General features: G+C 39.8%; 2 protein-coding genes across 2 annotated transcripts; one reads left to right on the top strand and one right to left on the bottom strand.

The window, feature by feature from the left end:
* Positions 1–50: 50 nt before the first annotated feature.
* On the top strand, positions 51–12065 carry LOC135495955 (uncharacterized). Its single transcript, XM_064785004.1, has 15 exons — positions 51–131; positions 1728–1843; positions 2091–2331; positions 2475–2653; positions 2876–3051; positions 3517–3685; positions 3895–3918; positions 4130–4282; positions 4557–4790; positions 5016–5150; positions 5426–5509; positions 5684–5785; positions 5967–6098; positions 6379–6728; positions 6944–12065. Exons 2-15 carry the CDS (start codon positions 1774–1776, stop codon positions 7070–7072), a joined length of 2178 nt encoding a protein of 725 aa, XP_064641074.1. The 5' UTR covers positions 51–131; positions 1728–1773; the 3' UTR covers positions 7073–12065.
* A 955-nt stretch (positions 12066–13020) lies between these two features.
* LOC135495880 (uncharacterized) lies at positions 13021–16482 on the bottom strand. Its single transcript, XM_064784878.1, has 8 exons — positions 16381–16482; positions 15981–16061; positions 15427–15636; positions 15025–15162; positions 14714–14774; positions 14433–14500; positions 14047–14141; positions 13021–13731 (listed from the first exon to the last, which is right to left on the bottom strand). The coding sequence occupies exons 1-8, from the start codon at positions 16408–16410 to the stop codon at positions 13602–13604; spliced, it is 813 nt and encodes a 270-aa protein (XP_064640948.1). The 5' UTR covers positions 16411–16482; the 3' UTR covers positions 13021–13601.
* Between the last annotated feature and the right edge of the window lie 1971 nt (positions 16483–18453).

Raw genomic sequence — 18453 nt, 5'->3', positions numbered from 1 at the left:
TGAAAAAAGTTTTGTTACATTCAACAGCAACTACCAACCGGCTGATGATTCATAAAAGTCATTGTATCAATGAAACGGTGAGACAAAAATGAGTCTTTAATTGTCTAAAAACGCCAGCCTCGTGGCTTCATGTAAGTATTCCTTTGGTTTATTCAATTTATCTATCTCGTTAGATTAAAGTGCCCGGTTTTGAGAAATGTATTTAGTGGTTTTGGAGGTGAATTTGGTTGATGAAGAGGGAGGGGCCGATATGGCTTCTCTGACATTTCACAATGCTTTTATCTTGCTTTGATGAAACAGGAGCTTATCTGTGGTTTAGATCGGTGTTGCCGCCATGCATCATTTCTCACGTTCTAACTTAATCATAACTCTTAATTATTCCCTAGATAGTAATTGATGTGTGATGTGGTAGCATTGTTGCTTTGATGATGAATAATAAAGAAAATATTATTATTAGTAGACTCGACTGAGCTGGTTCATTCGTTTTATTTCACTTCACATCTTTCAGCAAATAGGATATGTATGAGTCACCACAGTCTGTTTACTGCAGTTATTCATACTTGAGCTGCTTTGGCCACTTTAGTATAGCAGACGTTCCATTTATAACCCAGCACAGCAATAACAAATCGGAGGAATAGCAGGCTTATATTTCTTTCATCTGGTCTTTATTCTTCATGGGCGGTTTGATGCCTGGGGCAATCTAAGATGAAAGTGGATGTGCATAGGCAAGCCTTGTGAAATACATCAAACTGCTAGATTTCTCTGTATGGATCGTTATATTCTTCTCAAATTAAGTAGTTTGTATACATTCTCTCTCATGTCTCAATCTGTTTGAAATTCATTCATGGAGAGTCTTTGTAATTGTTTCACTCTCATTTTATGTTTCATTTCAGTTTTATTGAATATTGGGTGATTTCAATGGTTCTGTGATTTGAATTGGTTCTAAAGTAGCATTAAACTTCTATGCAATTTTCATATGATTATATCATTCCGGTTAAAGTGAAAGAAGATGTGGCAAACCTCAGTTACTTTGTTTTGAGTCATGTTACATAGTATTTTGGATGAGTTCACCGTCGTAGGATTAAGTTTGATTTCAACAAGTTCTTTGCAATAGTCATGGAAGGTCAGTTGAAGTGAAAGGGATTGAAGTCCAACCTAATCCTAATGGTTGGATTTTTCAATAGGATGTGAGGTCAATTGCATTGCAATTTCCTTTGTGATATAAAAACTTGTTCTTAATAAGCATGTGATGTTGGATATGTTTCAGTTCCATGCAGTGTCATCTTTACAGTGTCCTGCAAGCAATTGAATTCTGAAAGTGACGTGGGGTGAGATCCATCTGCTATTGAGCAATTCACCTGATGTGAACAAAGTCAAATTGGACAGTACAGCTATCAACAGGCATTATTGAATCATGACTATATACTTAGTAAATTAAATTGTCAATTGTGCAACTTGGTTCCCTATTTCATGTTTTTTGTGGTCACCGATGAAATTGACGCTGATAAAATGATAGTAGCATCCTGTATTACTAGATGATTTTCCAGATGTTTCGAAAAAAAAGCGATGGTGTAAAAGAATTTCTATATTAAAGTAGAAAAATTCTGCCTATTTGTTATAGAATTTGTGTACTGAAATATTTAGGCTGTCTAGTCCACATTCAGCGTTATTGTTCAATCGTCTTAGTGTTTAATTTTTATAATCAAAATTTTGTGCATATTTTTCAGCTCTTCATGCCCTTCCTGTGTTGTCCTAAACAGCTATCTTTCCAACATGAAGAGAACTCCCGCTACCAGTCTCATCTCAATCTACTTGATCCTGACTTGTGTCATCCTAATAAAGGGTAAGTACATGGCAAAACATTAGATTACCTTTAAAAGTCTAGTCTTCCTGAAGACATGGTAAGGTACATGTAACCACCATTCACTGGAAAGCTCCTGATGAGCATGCACTTTCTGAATATGACATTTTTTCAACAACTGTTATGTTTGATTTCACTGGATAACATAATGACTGGTATTGAAATTGATATATTTTCTCAAAATATCTACTGTCCTCTACAGTCAGACAAATATCCAACTCAATTCCAGGTGAAGAATGTCTGTTTGGCAGTAATCTCGTCCGTGAGCTGAAAGTCGGCGAAAGCGGTGTGATCACATCGCCATCCTACCCAGAATCCTACCAGAAGATTCAACTCGTTTGTGACGTCCAGCTGAAAGCATGCTTGAACTGCATCATCCAAGTGACATTTGAAGACTTCTCGCTTCCGAAGTGTACGACTCCCGATATCGAGTCATCTATGACAGAAGACTATTGCGACATGTATAACCTGTAAGTGAATCTTGTGACTCAGTGTTCCCCACAGGGCCATTTGTCAGGGTGTCCCACCCTACCTTGGCAGCTCACCACTTAAAGCACCCATGCCATCCTACCTAGCTCTAGACTTTTTAAAGTGACCGCCTTCTCTCTTTCAGTTGTGAATACTTCCTCATCAATGAGCCGACTGGCAAAGAAGGACTCAAAAAGTTTGAGGGTTTTCAGAATCAGACAGTTTACACATCGAAGACGCCGAATGTCCAGATTCGTTTCTGCTACAGTAGCTATTCTTACGGAGCAGAGGAGAGGAGATGGAAGATATCATATTCAGCAAGTGGTGAGTGTTCTGTGCACTGTTGGCCTGGCCATTAGACTGTCGGTATTGACCCTAAAAAACCTTCAACCCCCGATTTAGTTTCATCCGTAACTTTATCTCATTATTTTCTATTTCAGAAAATGCTTCAACCCCCGATTTAGTTTCATCCGTAACTTTATCTCATTATTTTCTATTTCAGATTTAGTTTCATCCGTAACTTTATCTCATTATTTTCTATTTCAGAAAATGCTCCGACATTCGTTGGTGCCGACAGCGAAGGCATTCTCCGCTCTCATGGTTTCCCCACTGGCTACCAGGGCGGCACCACCTACAATTACCTGCTGAGAAACACAGTGGCAACTGGGTTCGTCATGATTGTCTTTGACGACCTTGATCTCGATTTTGACAGCAAGATTAGGGTAAGATTGATATGAACATTTGTGGCAGATAATAGCTGTGGAACAAACTTCCTTCAACTGTTAGGAACTGCAGCTCTCTGTTATCTTTCAAGGGACAACTTAAACATTTGCTTTTTAAAGAGGCCTATCAAGCGCTTTGAGCGACCAGTTAATGGTTGGATACTGCGCTATATAAGACTCGTATTATTATTATTATAATCATATTTTCGGAACAAATAGTCTTGTGGCTTATGATGTCTTACTCACTATCGAAATATTGGTTTTGATACCAGATGCAAACATCACTATACGCTGTCCTTAATTCAGAATTGTCCTGACTACAGAGGTCAATGTCAGTGGAAATGACCAATTTGGGACCATATGCAGTGTCTTTATTAGAGAGGGTGTCTTTAATAGAGAGGGTGTCCTTAGGAGAGAAGTGTCTGCTTGGAGAGGTTCCACTGTATTTTTTCCTTTGAACTTTAGGTGTACGACTCGGACAAGGCCTCCGGTGACTTCATCGACATTAAGGGCCTTTCCAGAGGAGCTCACATCTCAGAAACAAACACTCTCTTCCTCGAATTCTATGCCGGCACCCAACAGATGTTCAAAGTTAATAATCTTGGTTTCAAATTGACTTACAGCTTTGTATCAGGTAAGTATCAATGAAATACTCGCATTATCTTACATGTATTGAGCTTAAATGAAAATGTGTGCTTTTGACATGTACTCCAAATGATTTTTAGAGACAGCACTTCACCATACCAGACGTTGATGAGACTAATACCTTGTTGCAGAAAAAGAAGACCTGTGTATCTTTTCCAGAATCAATTCTTCAAATAAAATTTCTGATTTTTCTTTCAGAACGTCCCAACCAGCCTGAAGTGTGTAAGTATTCATTTATAGTTATGTGATAACTCATTTTTGTGGTTTCCAGAGCATCGGTCTTCTGATCAAGAAGTTGTGGGTTCAAATCCCTTCGGAGAAGCTTTGTTTTGCCCATGTTAAGAACTTTTAGCACTTTGAAATAGTGCAGTTGTACAGTATAAAGTGCTGATACAGGCAATTGCATTTCATCTCTGCCTACATCTATTTTCAGACACCTACAAGCTGAATGGATTGTCCGACTATGGTTATGTACAAAAACAACTCGGCCGCAAGATTTTGGACTCGCCCTATGACTACCTGTGGAGAGTCATCCCACCAAAGGGGCTTAGGGCCTATCTCAAGGTTACTGATATCTTCACATCAGGTAAGAGTTGGCTTTTGATGTTCCGTTTGAAATATGTCAAGAAACCCTTTTAAAAGTCTCCAGCAAGGGCGGTTGGCTTCTTCCAAAAGGTAGGGTGGTAAGCTACCAAGGGAGGGTGGGCCGCCTTGACAGATAGCTTTGGAGAGAACACTGGTATAGAATCTACTGGACTGATGATTCGTATAATTTAAAAGTTGCTAGCCAGGGGCCACTGGACTGTAGTGGCTTAACCTCTCTTGTGTCCCCTTGACAATTATCCATGGTCTCGTTACAGCATCGTCAAAGGACTGGAGCATCAGGGTCCATGAGGGCAACAGTAGTGACGGGAACCTGTTGGCCGAGTGCAAGGAACTGAAGAACTGTCGGAACTTATCGTCATTCCAGCCTGACAAGGGATTCACATCATTCCGCGGTCTTTATCTCCGTATCAAGGGACGGTTCACGATAGCCGATTCAATCACGTTTGCTTATGCTGCTTTCAATAGCAAATCGTCCCTGAATCTAGAAGGTAAGCCTTTTGTAGGTATTTCCTGGCCTTCAAGGGACAACAGGACAACATCTTGCCTCTTTGCGTGTTGGCTGAAGTCTGAAGTCGTTCTGGACTTGAACCCTTTGAACAGAGGTAGAGCCATTTTTTGTTTACTTCCCTTTGTGCATGCATGTTGGGGGAAAACACGCACAAAGGGAATCATATTCTGACCCTCTTCATATGGCTGTTTTGTTTCGCTTACAGATTGTGAACTTGAGTTTGACAACTCCATTTCCAAAGGATTCTACTGTGTGACGTCTGGCCGGTGTATTCCCGCTCGATTCAAATGTGACAACTACGATCACTGTGGTGACAATGCCGATGAAGCGCGCTGTGAAAGTAAGTCAGAGTCAAAATGTGTTGCTCTCCGCTTTTGTGCGCTCTCCTTAGGATGGCAGACTAGGAGTGCAAACATGCACCGCCATGATGTTGTGTCATTTTGACATCTTGTGATGAAAATAGAGACCCAGTGTATGTTGCAAGGGGTGATGCACACAAATTATTAAAAAGTTCCTTAGCAGTTGGGTGATAGTTACAAAAAAAGAGGGATTTGAGAGTATCTGTGCTATAATAATTCTTCATGACATGATAACATTTGTTGTATTCTATTTCAGACATTAAACCAACACCGACTGCTAGTTGTGGATGGCGATTTGAGTGTGCCGACAGGCGTTGTGTGGATTTTGAGTACATGTGTGGTAAGCTGTCTCTTCCCTGACCTTGCTATCATTTTGAAAATATGAAAAGTTCGCCTTATAACACTTATCAACTTTGCCTGACACTCTCCATCCCTGTAGAATTCATGGTTATTTGTTCAAACAGCAATACTCAAAACAAAGCAAAGGCTCACAGATTTCATTTGACATTTTCAGACCCCTGTTACGGCACACCCGACTGTAAGGGCGAAGACAAGAAGGAATGTGAAGAGAAAGCGAGGGACAATTGCAAGCCAATCATTGATGCCAAGGAAAAAGGTACGTCAAACAATGCCTTGTCTCAGTTCCTGAAGCTTGAGCAAAGCTCAGATTGCTTTGTTTGACAAATTTGTGAAAGTCATAGACTAGTCCAGACCCCATTTCCAGCAACTCTTGAAGAATTCAGAAAGGTGCTCTAGAACTTCGCAACCAAAATCCAATTTTTTGTTTCGTCTTTCAGAAATGCTGACTCATATGAAGGGCCCAAACCTGCTGTGGGTGTGGATTACTCTCGCCTGTGTCACTCTCATCTCTGTCATCTGTGTGGCTGGATTCATCAGATTCAGAAAGAAGGGAGGCAGCCACAGTGCAGGTATGCCCACATTTACCTTATCCTAGCCTGGGTGGGTAATATGATGTCTGGCAACAGATATCCCTGTTTGTCAAGGTTCTGAAGTCTAATGTTTGGACAGCAAGCAATCATAGCTGTGTCAAACTGACTGAAATTTTTGTGACAGACGGTAGGTTCTTTTCTGTGACTACTTGCACCACGTGGCAATTGCAGCTACGTTATACATCTTTAGAATGTTAAAAGAATATCCTGGCTGATTGTTGGGCTACATTTGTACATCATTGGTTTTCTTTCTCTGCAGTGTATCAGGCAACGGAGAACGGCCGCCCGCTAAGTAAAGGGTCAGATGGCATGAACGGAGATGCTCAAAACATCCGCCTCTCCCAAAACATGCACTCGAGCTATCACAGCTTGCATCAGAACAGCAACCATGGGGGGAGTCACCAGAGTATACCTAAACACAGCTCGAGCATCACGCAGATCGTACCGCCGATGACGGATGCCGACGAGCCGCTTATCAAGAAGAAGGAACCGGATGAGGAACCACTGGTGGTGACGGAGGAACCAGAGGAATTGGTCAAGAAAAAGTTGGATGAGCAGGAAGAAGTCCCAGATGTCACAGTCATTGAACCAGTTGATGCAGAGCCTGAGGTAATGGTGTTTTAATGATAAGAATTGTTTGCTCCTCTGAAGGGTGACCTTGAAATGTCTTCCTTCACGAATGCTGCTTTTCCTTCATCAATCTCCATTTGAAGTGCACCCTTTTTTTCTGAAAACTGGTGCCTTTTTTTTAAAACAGTTACTGCGCCCTTCTGAAAGGAATTGTCCCTTGCACTCCATGAAAGGTTTTCCGTATTCCTTTGCAGTCTGATCCACCAAACTATGAAGAAGTTGTCGTGGTTCAGGTCCTGAATGACAAAGACGAAGCAGTCCAGCCTGGTGCAGATGACGATGGCGTGCAACCCAACGAGGACGATTGGACCAAGCTAGTCTGAGGCAAAGTAAAAGGGGATTAAATTGTTCGTTTCTGGTCAGAGGGTGAATCCAATATGGTTTTTGCATTGGCGAATCTCACTTCTGTAGATCCATGTTTGATTCCAAGTCATTCCTAGAAAAACATGAATACATGCAGAGGAGATGTGGTTGATCGACTGCACCAGAACTGGATAATCAACTTTCTCTGCCTGACCGAGTACAACGTCGTTTTAGGAGTATTTCTGAGCTATGGCTTCTGTATATGTTTTGTGGGGAAGGGAACAAGCTCTTAGTTTGATAATGATTATATGTCCACATCTGCTGAAGATCATCAGGGACATTTTTAAGGCCATCATCCACTTTGGTGCTGTCTCACGGTCAAACAGGATATTTGGCAAATTTTCGAAACGGATCATTTTCTTGGTGCTTATTTTTTGAATTCTTGCAATAATCTACATTTTTAAAGCATTTTTCAATGAGGAAGCAGACGGATGATAAATCCCATTTGATTGGGCAATGAGTCGTGTACTTTTTCAGGTCCGGTGTAAACATTGAAACGCCAGTGCCAACAGCTGATGACATTGTCGGTGACGTCACAGGACATTACGCAGGATGTTGTGCCGTCATTGTTTTACATTGTTGTTGTTTTCTGGTATGAAATGTCAACCATTCAGTGAACACGGAAGGGCCACATGACACCATGGGCCTCCTAGTGGATTCGATAGGCCGCTACCTCATTTAAAAATGACTATTTTTTTCCAAAACTCAATAGCTCATTGGCATAAAAAAGATGGGAATTTAGATTAAGATACTACATGTAGCTCATCTTGATAGATCATGTGACTAGATAGTGGTAATGTAGAATGAGATCCTAGCCTAATTCTTTTGATCATGTGACATGAGTTGTAGATCATGTGACCTTCATACTGACAATGTGACTTGATAATGATCATGTGACAAATAGTACATGTGTAGATCATGAGACGTTTGAAACTGTTAGATTTGGCGATGTGCTAGAATTTTCAAAATGGCTTTTTCGTGTTGATGTCTGACCTATCAAACTTTCAAAGTTATAACCAAACTTTCGAAGGCTTTTTGAGCGTATCATGGCCCCCCTAAAAACAAAGCTAAATGTTCTAAAAGGAAGTGGGTCAGTTGTTCCATAAAGGGACTGTACTGACCCTACAGGAAGTTTGGTGTTAACTTTGCATATAACATAAGCTTGTTTTCCAACTCTAGACTTGTCAATATAACATGTACATATTCATGTACATGTAAATTTGTAAATAGCCTTCATGCTAGTCGTCTGTGTTTTCATGCATATCTTACTTGAATGGATGATATATCATCCGATGTTCTTGATGATACACCATCCAATATTGTCGATGATATCAAATATAGTTGACACCTCTTTCCTAAGGACTCTTGCAAGGACACGAATTTCGGTCCAAAATTGGTTGTTTCCATTCAATTTGACCTCTCAAAACAGGCCACCTCTCTTATAAGGACAGCACTGGTCAATGTCAATCCTGAGTGTGCATGTCCTTAGTAGACAGGTTCCACTGTGTATTGATCATGTCATCCATAGTGGATGGTGTAGCTTCTGTATACAAGTAGAAAATAATATTATGACTTTGAAGTTGAGATCTTTAGACTGTATCTTACTGGAAGACAAGGTATCAATGGAATGTTATCAGACCACTGTTTTTCGTATGGGTCTTAAAATGTTTTAAATGGTTCTTGCAGAGTCGGTTTGATAGAATTGATTGTTTATTACGACTCCATTTATTACATGTATTGGCATGTCGAAAACCACATTTTAGAGGAATACTGGGTGAAGAATTCCTGGTGTAAATCTTTTAGGAATTGACCAGAGACTGTACAGTTTTCAGTCTCAGAATTTTATGTGTAATAAGGTTTTAACTTTGATTTTTTGTCCATGTAAAGCTTATGTCATGGTGGACACTGCCAGGGCTTTCCACCTACTTTAATCAGCCTGTTTGAGTGCCAAGCTGAACTAAGGGCAACAGAAGACTGCCAGGCTACCCCAGGGAGCACCAGGCTCCTGCCCCAAGCAGCTTGGTGCAAAAAATTGCCTAAAAAAGTTGTGTGAATCATTCTTACGACCAAAATATGGCTGGTATTTCAATCGGTCAACTTTTTTATTTCAACCTGTTTATGTTCTTAACCTGTGGGATCACAGGTGTTTGAGATGACGTGCCATATTGATGTATAATACAATTGATGTGTACTATGTGTGTTTTTCACATGTGAATGAATGCATTTATGTCTGTTTTATGATTATTATGTATATCAAAGACTCCATGACAGCAAGGGGCCATTCAGACCATCAATGATTTTCACAACCCTGGCAATCATCGATATCAAGGTAAATGTTGGCTCTTCCAAGTCCATTGTCCTTAGTTTGTGAAAATAATTTATGTTTATGGATCCTCTTTCAAATTCGAATATCAAATTTGAAAGGTAGAAATATTCAGAAGTTTTGAAAGGTTCTACTTGTGGGCCGTTCTCGTATAAATTTGAAAACAACCATGTACTTTATGACAAAATTTTCAAGAGTGCAGTTTGTCATTCACTCTGATCATGTGTATCTGTGTCAATCCTTTTTGCATTCATCACATTTATGGCTTTGAGGTGTGTTTAGAAATAATCATTTTTTTAATATGAAATTTAAAACAGTTTTTTAAACGATGATAGGTGTCTTAGCTTGAATATACATGTAGTATAGGCTAGCATTCAGTTTTATGCTCTGCTACGGCATTTTGTAAGCGAAATATACAATATCTATACGGCTTGGTGTAAAACAGCCACTCGCGTATTGTGCAAGCAAGACCTATATTACTTAGCATATTCATAGCTGACACACATAACTTGTTCACTGCCTGAAGATTTAGGATTTTGCGATGTATTTTGCAATATTTGCAATAGTATTGCTTAGGTATTATATTTTACATGTATTCGTGATTTTTTTAAGTTAATGCGTAAGCAATCTGTTCTCTCTCAGCTTAACGGCTATGTCTTAATTGCTTTGTTATGAGCTATTGTCTGCAACATTGATCTTGTCTCTGAAGCCTCTTTATTTGAGGACATTCAAAATTCTTCGTGAAAGATTGCCAGATTCGCCTGTGTGACTATCCGTCTGCACCGATCAACTTCTGGTGACATCTGCTGCCAAACAATTGACAATTACACGTTTTGGTTAAAATACTATTCAAAAGACTGTTTTAATGCAACTTTAATGAAGTCGTTTCAAGAGAAGACTTGTAGTTTAAGTTAAGCTTGTACTCTAAGCTATATGAACTTGTGGATAACTCCATATGACCAAAATGCGACTTACTACCCATTTTGGTGCGATTGGTCATATATGACACGTAATGCTTCATACATGGACAATCCTTTTACAAACCAAAATCTTTTTACTCAAATCAAAAGCATAATCAGTATATTTGAACAAAAGTATCATTTGACGAATCTCATATAGTATTTGTGTATACAATCTCAGTTTAGAGAAAGAATTTAGAAGAAAATATACTCAATTTTTTAACTTTTAACTTATTTACTTATTGACATAGTAATTGAGCTAACTGTCAGCATACTATATCTTAATATTCTCTTGCTGATATTTCAACAGGGTTAGAATCTTTCTATAATTTTGGTTTCACACATTCCAGATGTGGCTTCTTTCATAATAGCTGATAACTTTCTTGCATCCCTCGTTGGTGCAATAATCAGAGTTAGACTTGAGTCCCCTCTTTCAGACTCGGGGAAACCACCATGTGTATCTAAAATGACCCGGCCAGAAAAACGTCTGAGCAGATTTCAGGTCATGAATGGCTACTGTGGGCCTGTTTTTGTTTGGTTGGCAAATAAAACCTCAAACTGGTCCAAGGAAGCCACCTTCAATGATGTCCAAGACACAGCTAGGGAAAAGGCATGGTGTTTTCCAACCACTTTAAGATAATTTTTTTTACCCTTTCAATAGCCATATAATTTTCATGAATTTACATCTATTGAGATGTTGTGGCCCTCTATGTCACAAACTGATCAAATTGGTGGGACAATTTTGGATTATCGTATTTATTGCATTTGTAATTTATGAATTGCTATTTAATGTTTTATTTTCATAGCGTTTTATAGTGTATTATACTATTGTATGAAGTGTGCTTGAGTTTGTTATTTTAGCAATTTGTATAATTTTGTATGAGATTACACGAACAATTTAACCTGGGAACTTTTCTCAACTTAATCGTCTCCTCTTGCAGAGATAATATATAAAGGTACATCCATCTAACTTTTCAAACAGAACCAAAGGGTGTCTGTACTTGCTGTGTGTGTCAAAGATTTGAGCTCGAAACCATGAGTGTTCTTTAAAAAATCTTAACATGTAGCATCGAAAGTTGGATATGAAAAGCTTGTATTGTTTTGACGTGTGTCCAGTCTTGTCATGAAGGTGTCAAAAACCGTCTTTTCTGAAAATTGATAATTGGGTGTGTTTCATCACAAATACCTATATAGACTCCCACGCTGATAGATAATTTCATCATCAGTGACTGCAAACCCAGGCCACCTATTTGGAATGTCTATACACCTCAATTTGTGGAGTGGATCACAAGTTTATAAAGAAAATTGTATAACATGTAGGCTGGGTTACTTGAAACACTTCTGATATTTTGATTACCGTCAACATATGAATGGCAGTATTGAAAGTCTGTAAGAAAAAAAGGTTGCAAATATTTCCAGTTTACAATCAAACAGCCTGACTCAATAATAGTGTACACAAAAAGTAAGTGGCCTCTTCTAGTTATAAGTTCATTTTGTTTGTAGGAATTTCCGAAAATGCAGACTTGCAGTAGTATTTGCTGATAGCATAAATTACGTGGCTAAAATTGCTTTCTTGTATTTTGTATTGGGAGTAACTGTAGGTATTTATACTGGGAGGGCGATTTTAATATGCAATTCTTGAAGATCTTTGTGTAGAATTCAGTGTCTGAGAGGAACATTAAATCTAATAGTATTTGTAAATGACTTATCGTTGTTATCTTTATGTTCTGATAGAGCAAGGAAGGTGTCCACTGTCGGACCCCTCAGACAATGAGACAGCTGTGGCCCGCAAGACCAGTTGTCCTGTACCAGGCACAACCAAACCAGTTGTTTTGTATCAGGTACCACCAGTTGTCTTGTACGGGTACCACCCAAGTACAAGTACATGTAGTACTCCAATAGTACTTGAAGAGCTGGCATGGAGATACATGTATTGGAATTTCACAGGCGAGTTGTCCTGTATCAAGTTTCATCCAAGTACATGTAGTACTTGGAAGTGTTGTCGGGTAGATACTGAAATTTGACCACGTTTTATCAGGCAACAACGATCAGTTCAGACTTTTTGCGGGACCAGTTGTTCTGCATGTTTACCAGGTACAACACAAACGGTTGTCTTGTATTACATGTAGGTACCACTCGAGTAGTCTGGAAGATACAATGTATTGGGATTTTGCAAGTTTCAGACAATTTTGGTCAGTTCAGAGTTTGCAAGATCAGTTGTCCTGTACCAGGTATATCCAACCAGTTGTCTAGTATCAGGTTCCACACTGGTAGTACTTGAAGAGATGTCCAGTAGATGTTGGGAGTGTGCCAGTCTCAGAATTCGAATTTTGCCCGTCTCCGATGACTTTAGTCAGTTTGAAGTTTGCAAGACCAGTTGTCCTGCACCAGGTATGACCCAACCACACTATCTGTTGTCCTTTACCAAGTACAACCAATAATGAGAGCTAAAAAGGTATGTCTCGGTGTGCCTCCTTGCAGAATACAACACTACATGTACAGTACACAGGTTGCATTACATGTATGTGACGTCAGTGAGTTGCCCTTGCCACCATTCACTACATGTACATGTACCTGTATGAAAAATTCAAACGAACACATTCAAATTTGATTATTTTCTATTTTTTATTACAGAATATAGCTCCATGTAATGTGACTAATTTGTACGACATGATACATTCTACTTGGTGAAGAAGTCCTATCAATATACAAATCAACCACAAAGCCTTGGAACTTTTCAGCCCTGATGCTCGCGGCAAACAAAGTCCAAGTGAACCTAGTATCAAATGCAAGTGTAGAGAAAGGCCTAATACAGACCCATAGCTTTTTTCTAAATAGCCGGTTCTGTGCATATCATGTAGTACAGCAGCCTACTGTCTCGACAGAGAGGCCTAATCTGACCCGATTAAGCAGTTAGGATGCTCTATTTGGCAACCAGTACACATGTGACTAGTTTTGGCGGACATACATAATGCATACAACACAATGACTAGACAGATTTACAATACAAGTTAACAACATTGTGACGAAATTTCAATTTCGCCTGCTCCGCTTGAATGGTGGTGTCACATTAAAGTAACTGCACATACTCCCACTCCACATTAACAGAGCCGTTTTTCAGCATTGGTGTATTCTAAGATGCCCAAAATGGCCTCCATGTATCTCTCAACCCTCATCATCGGCATCAGCATCTGCATCATCTCCGTGTCATCTCCCAGCATACTGATGCATGTAACGACTCCGTACTTGCTGCTTGGTCTGCGTGTAGTAACGGAAGTTCTCCTCAGTCTCATCATCGTCTTCAAATCGGTGATGGCTGTCGAATATTGGCTCCTCACTGGAAAAGAATTAAGATAATATTACTCTTGATATCCAAGGTCAGGACTCATTATCTGAAGATTGTTGGTTCGATTCCCGGCGAGGACTGCTCAATTTGGATCTTGGGAAAATCCATCTGCCCTACTCTCCTCTCCCGACCCATGAGTGATCTTTTCTCTTTTGATTCAGCAAGCTCTGGTCTTGGGGAATCTCTTTCCAAAAAAACTTATTCACTACCTCGGATACGTTTTTTCCTTGGGATCCGAAAAGGGGTACTGTTCCGGGTGAAACTTGGGTCGAGAAAGTGTTCATAAATTTATATTTATGTACTTACTAGAAATGTGTATATGCTATCACATAGTAGATGATGAGAGAGAAGATCAAGAAGATCAATGCAACGATGTAGATGACAAGAGACACATTCTTCTCCTGAAAGTTAAAAACAGAAAAACAATTAAAATGACATAAAATGATATTCAATTGTAAGATATACATGACTTGCCAGTTTTGTTCAAGGCCTGGTGACAGAGCCTCCAAATATTGTTTGATAGAGAAAATAATGATCAAGCTGATGAATATTTTTGAATCTGCTGAATCTGAATTTTAGCAGGTGTCACTTGGAATATTCATTGTGCTGTATTTACAACTAAAAGGATTTTTCATGAGATCACCCTAAACAAAACAAACTGAACACCTATTGCAGTTCCTGTGCATACTCACATTGCTGTCCAGTTTTTCGTAAACTTTTTCACACGTTAAAAAGTTACATGTCACCTCATACAGTTTAGCTGAAAAATAAAGGTGAAAGAAAACATGATTTATTGTTTCTAGAGAGCGAAAATAGGAAGCCTTTCTTACACTTGCATTATCAATCATAATAAAAATCATCATCATCATCATCATTAACAAATTCACAACAGGTCTCGGTCTTAACTCCAGTGGGATCTTTTGCTTGCCTTGATGGACATAGACACCTGGACACAAACTCATCACTCGCATACCTCTAAACTGTTTCTCTTCATGAGCTTCAAAAACTCGTGGGACACAAGGTTCCAGTAATTCCTGAAAATAATATTTTAACTTTATAACACTAAAATACACATTCAAATAGACAGACAACGGTTGTAGAAACCAAGGAAGTTAAGATAGTAACACAGGGTTATTGGCCTCGCGACTCCGTCTTCGGTCATAGACTACAAGACAAGCTCATCTCAAGAATATCATGTTTGCGCTTGGACTATACCACCTTCTAAAACCACAAGACCCCAAAACCACCAGAACTACAGATGACTACTTAGATGTGTCCACCTACATGACAAGTCTTCTTTAGACCAATCAGCTCATCTTCCTTGCATAACGCTTTGGTCCAGTAATCAGCAGCATATTGGGCACTAATCACATCACATCTGAATATGTCACAATAATCTGCCAGGCATGTCGTGTCAGGCTCCTGAAAACAAGAAATCAGTTTTATAATCGAGAAATAGGTTTTAGAATCGAGGACAAAAGAAGAAGTTTTGGGCACCAATGACGTCATCTAAAGTCGATTTGCACAAAAGTTCAGGTCTGTATCTCTTGTACAGGCATCCCTCAACCAGCTTAACCTTTACACCCCGCTTTCTGAAGTGGACTGTTCTAATGCATTAACTAGAAGAGTCCAAACAGGAAAATGGGGTCGTCAATTTTAAACACATAATGTTTTTATTTGACTCACCCTTTTCAGTTTATCTGCATGTTTCAAGTCCATGTGTTTATCCAGAAAATATTCAGAGAAGAACTGTTTCCCGCAATAGTCGCACTGCCATTTGGACGGTGTTTCCTCGATCTTTTTCACTTCCTGTTCACCAAATACATCACGCTCCTTTGACACAGGGCAGGTACTGGGCATATTGGTTTCAAACTCAGAGTAGATGGGCAACACATGCTGGAAATTGAAAGTTGCATTGGCTTCACAACTTTACTGCCAAAGAGAATTAAAAGAGCAATGTCCAATTGTCCAATTTTTCACGCTGGACAACTAAATGTGCATTTGAAAATGCAGTGTTGTAGAAAAATGTATGATACTTCTGACATCTCCCTTCATGAAATCAAAGTGGTTTGCTATAAGATTAGTATGAAATTGGGTTGTTTTTGAAATGCCAAATACCCATGATGTGGCATTTATGTGTTTTTTGCAATTTTGCTAGAACTGTTCAAAGGATCCATGCAGACAGTGCCACAAGTCCAGTAGGCTACAACACCTCACGCTTTAGTAGGAACTGTTCATACCTTTTTAAGCATGTTTCTCACGAGCTTTGAGCGTTCCCTGGGACATGCTGCCATCAGGCAATCAAAGAGTACAACTAAGATCTGAAAGAGAGTGAAAGAATACTGGACATGCGCTCAATTACTGAATTAGGCCCATCTTACTTAGTTGAGTCCACTTTTTTGAGTCCTGTATGTAAATGCAGCATGGTACTACGTCGTTTAACACCAGGCAGTTTTTGATTCTTAGAACCCAAACACCCCAAAACAGACAATTTTTCTGGGACACACTGTATCGAGTGTATGGGCCTACAGTGCAGCCACATATAAACAAGTCAAAATATGGTTTGCTTTCAACCTCAAATACATGGTTAGAATACGACTGATTTTTTATAAATGTATTTCAGATATAAATTTTCATTACCAAAGACGTGAGCACATGTTCCAACAGCATTTTAGAATGACGGCTAAACCGGAAAACAGGTTTTATTTTAACACAGAAAACTGAAATTTGCAGAAAGCCATTACGAATCTCGAACAATTGTCAAAACAATCAGTAACGCTTTTGTAATACTCGCAGTAAACTGCATGCGCAAGACTAGCTTAGTTTTTACGCTATTGCCATCTTTTTTCAGCTTATTTAACCAAACGAAATTACCAGCACTGTCGTCGTTGGTTGTGACTCGCTGACAGTAGGGACATGGTGACAACCTTTATTGGGTTATTAGAACAGAACAAGCTCAGTAAATGCTGACACTTTATCTTGGCCAGTCCAGGACCAAATTAACGGTAGGCCTACCGTTGCGACTTTCCAATAAGATCCCGATAAGACCAGGAAGTACTGGTTTATTGAAAGCTGAATGATAGGCCAGGATTCTTCCAGACTGTCGAGATCAACTCACTGGTTGACAAAATATGCAGACTATATTAATCTCATCATGTCATTGTCTCGTGCAAATAGACGCCTTGATCCACGTGTCAGTGTTCAAACGCATATCCTTCCCCCGTCCTTCCTAATGAGTGTCACCAAGCGCTGATGTCCTCCCTGAGATCCGGCTTAAAAGGTGAGAGCCAGATTGTCAGTGGACACCCAACCTATGGTGTGTGGGTCCCCCAGAGGTCCAAGATCTTGACCTGCAGTGCAGGCGATAGAAGCCTGCAAAGGGTCTGTCCAGGTTGATGTCGACGAATTGAATGGAAAACGGTTGTAGGGTGATCAATAGATTTTTTGTTGAGACACTTTTGTGGAGGTACAATTCTAGAAGTTTACCGGCCGTGTACTGGAACTTAATTAAATGATGATTGATTACGGGTAAAAACAAGAGGTCTCGTGAGTCGTCAAAATCAATTCTCGGCAATCTCTCCAGAAGTCCCGGGATCTGGAGCGTCCCTTCCCTAAGTACCCAACTGTTGCGCATGCCCAGTCGAACACGACACCCCCGATACGTCATGCCCGACCAACTCGAGAAGCCATCACCAGGGTCGTCAGAATTTGTCGGTTCTGACCACTCTGGCCCCTATGGAAGAAAGCATCTGTGACCACGGCCAATTGTCCCGACGAACCCAAATGGCGACATCAAGCCCAAACCAGCGCAACAGCTGTATACTTGTGGAAAAAAACACCTTTCGATAGACTGACCCGATCCAACTCTCTCTCAAGTGATGTGTAAAACATTTCTAATATCATTATAACCATTCCTGTTTAAGGTTCGCTAAGAAATTAAAGTGATGTCAAACAACCCGGGAAGGTACAGCTTAGGTCCACGACCAAACAGTCACAACAACCTACAGCCAATTTGAAGACAATCAGTGACGCCTCAATTATTCTCAAAGCGAGAGCATCACCTTTATAGGTGATCTGAACAACTAACTTGAGTCAACTAACTCCAACACAATCTCTGACTGTTCCGTCAAGAACCCAACCCGTCCCTTACCGCACGTGTAGGTTGAAATCAAAACCGCTTATATATTTTATATCTAATCATCTTTTTCAGATTGAGTCTATCCATAATTAAACTGGGGCGATTCCCCTTTAAGTTTCTCTTATACTCATAGTTCAACTGGGGGTAATGCCTCTTTAAGCTTTTTACCACTATCTCGGCTCATTTACGTTATCTAATATTTTAAAGGCCGGGTCTATTTGGCAAGCCGCTCGCCGAACAGGCATTTTTTGTCCTGTTTGGAGAGCCGCTTGCCAAACAGCACTAAAAAGCCACCCTGTTCGGCCAGCCGGGCTTGCCAAACACGTAAAAAATCTACCCTGTTTGGCGAGCTGGAGACTTTACTTTAATATTAATGAGTTCGGCTCTCCATTCAAGACAAGAAAAAGTCGCTGTTTGGTAAGCCGGGCTTGCCAAGTAGTCACTTCCTATTTTAAATCATTTTCGGACTGAACCACATTCGGCCCAAAGACAGTTTAAAAGTCCTTATACATGTAATTTGTTTAAATACGCGTCATGAAATGAAACGTTCTTATCTAAAGTGTATAGTTTTCGGA

The sequence above is a fragment of the Lineus longissimus genome, chromosome 11 (assembly GCF_910592395.1).
Source record: "Lineus longissimus chromosome 11, tnLinLong1.2, whole genome shotgun sequence".
Lineage (NCBI taxonomy): Eukaryota > Metazoa > Nemertea > Pilidiophora > Heteronemertea > Lineidae > Lineus > Lineus longissimus.
The sequence above is the reverse complement of the archived record's forward strand: the minus strand, read 5'-3'. Positions and strand labels throughout refer to the sequence as shown.

Excerpts from the sequence above, each read along its gene's own strand:
- LOC135495955 (XM_064785004.1), top strand. The coding sequence starts at position 1,774 with ATGAAGAGAACTCCCGCTACCAGTCTCATCTCAATCTACTTGATCCTG. Across the intron at positions 3,686-3,894 it reads GACTTACAGCTTTGTATCAG|AACGTCCCAACCAGCCTGAA; the intron begins GTAAGTATCAAT and ends TTTTTCTTTCAG. Across the intron at positions 4,791-5,015 it reads ATCGTCCCTGAATCTAGAAG|ATTGTGAACTTGAGTTTGAC; the intron begins GTAAGCCTTTTG and ends TTTCGCTTACAG.
- LOC135495880 (XM_064784878.1), bottom strand. The coding sequence starts at position 16,410 with ATGCTGTTGGAACATGTGCTCACGTCTTTG. Across the intron at positions 16,062-16,380 it reads AACATGTGCTCACGTCTTTG|ATCTTAGTTGTACTCTTTGA; the intron begins GTAATGAAAATT and ends ACTCTCTTTCAG. Across the intron at positions 13,732-14,046 it reads ATAGCATATACACATTTCTA|TGAGGAGCCAATATTCGACA; the intron begins GTAAGTACATAA and ends ATTCTTTTCCAG.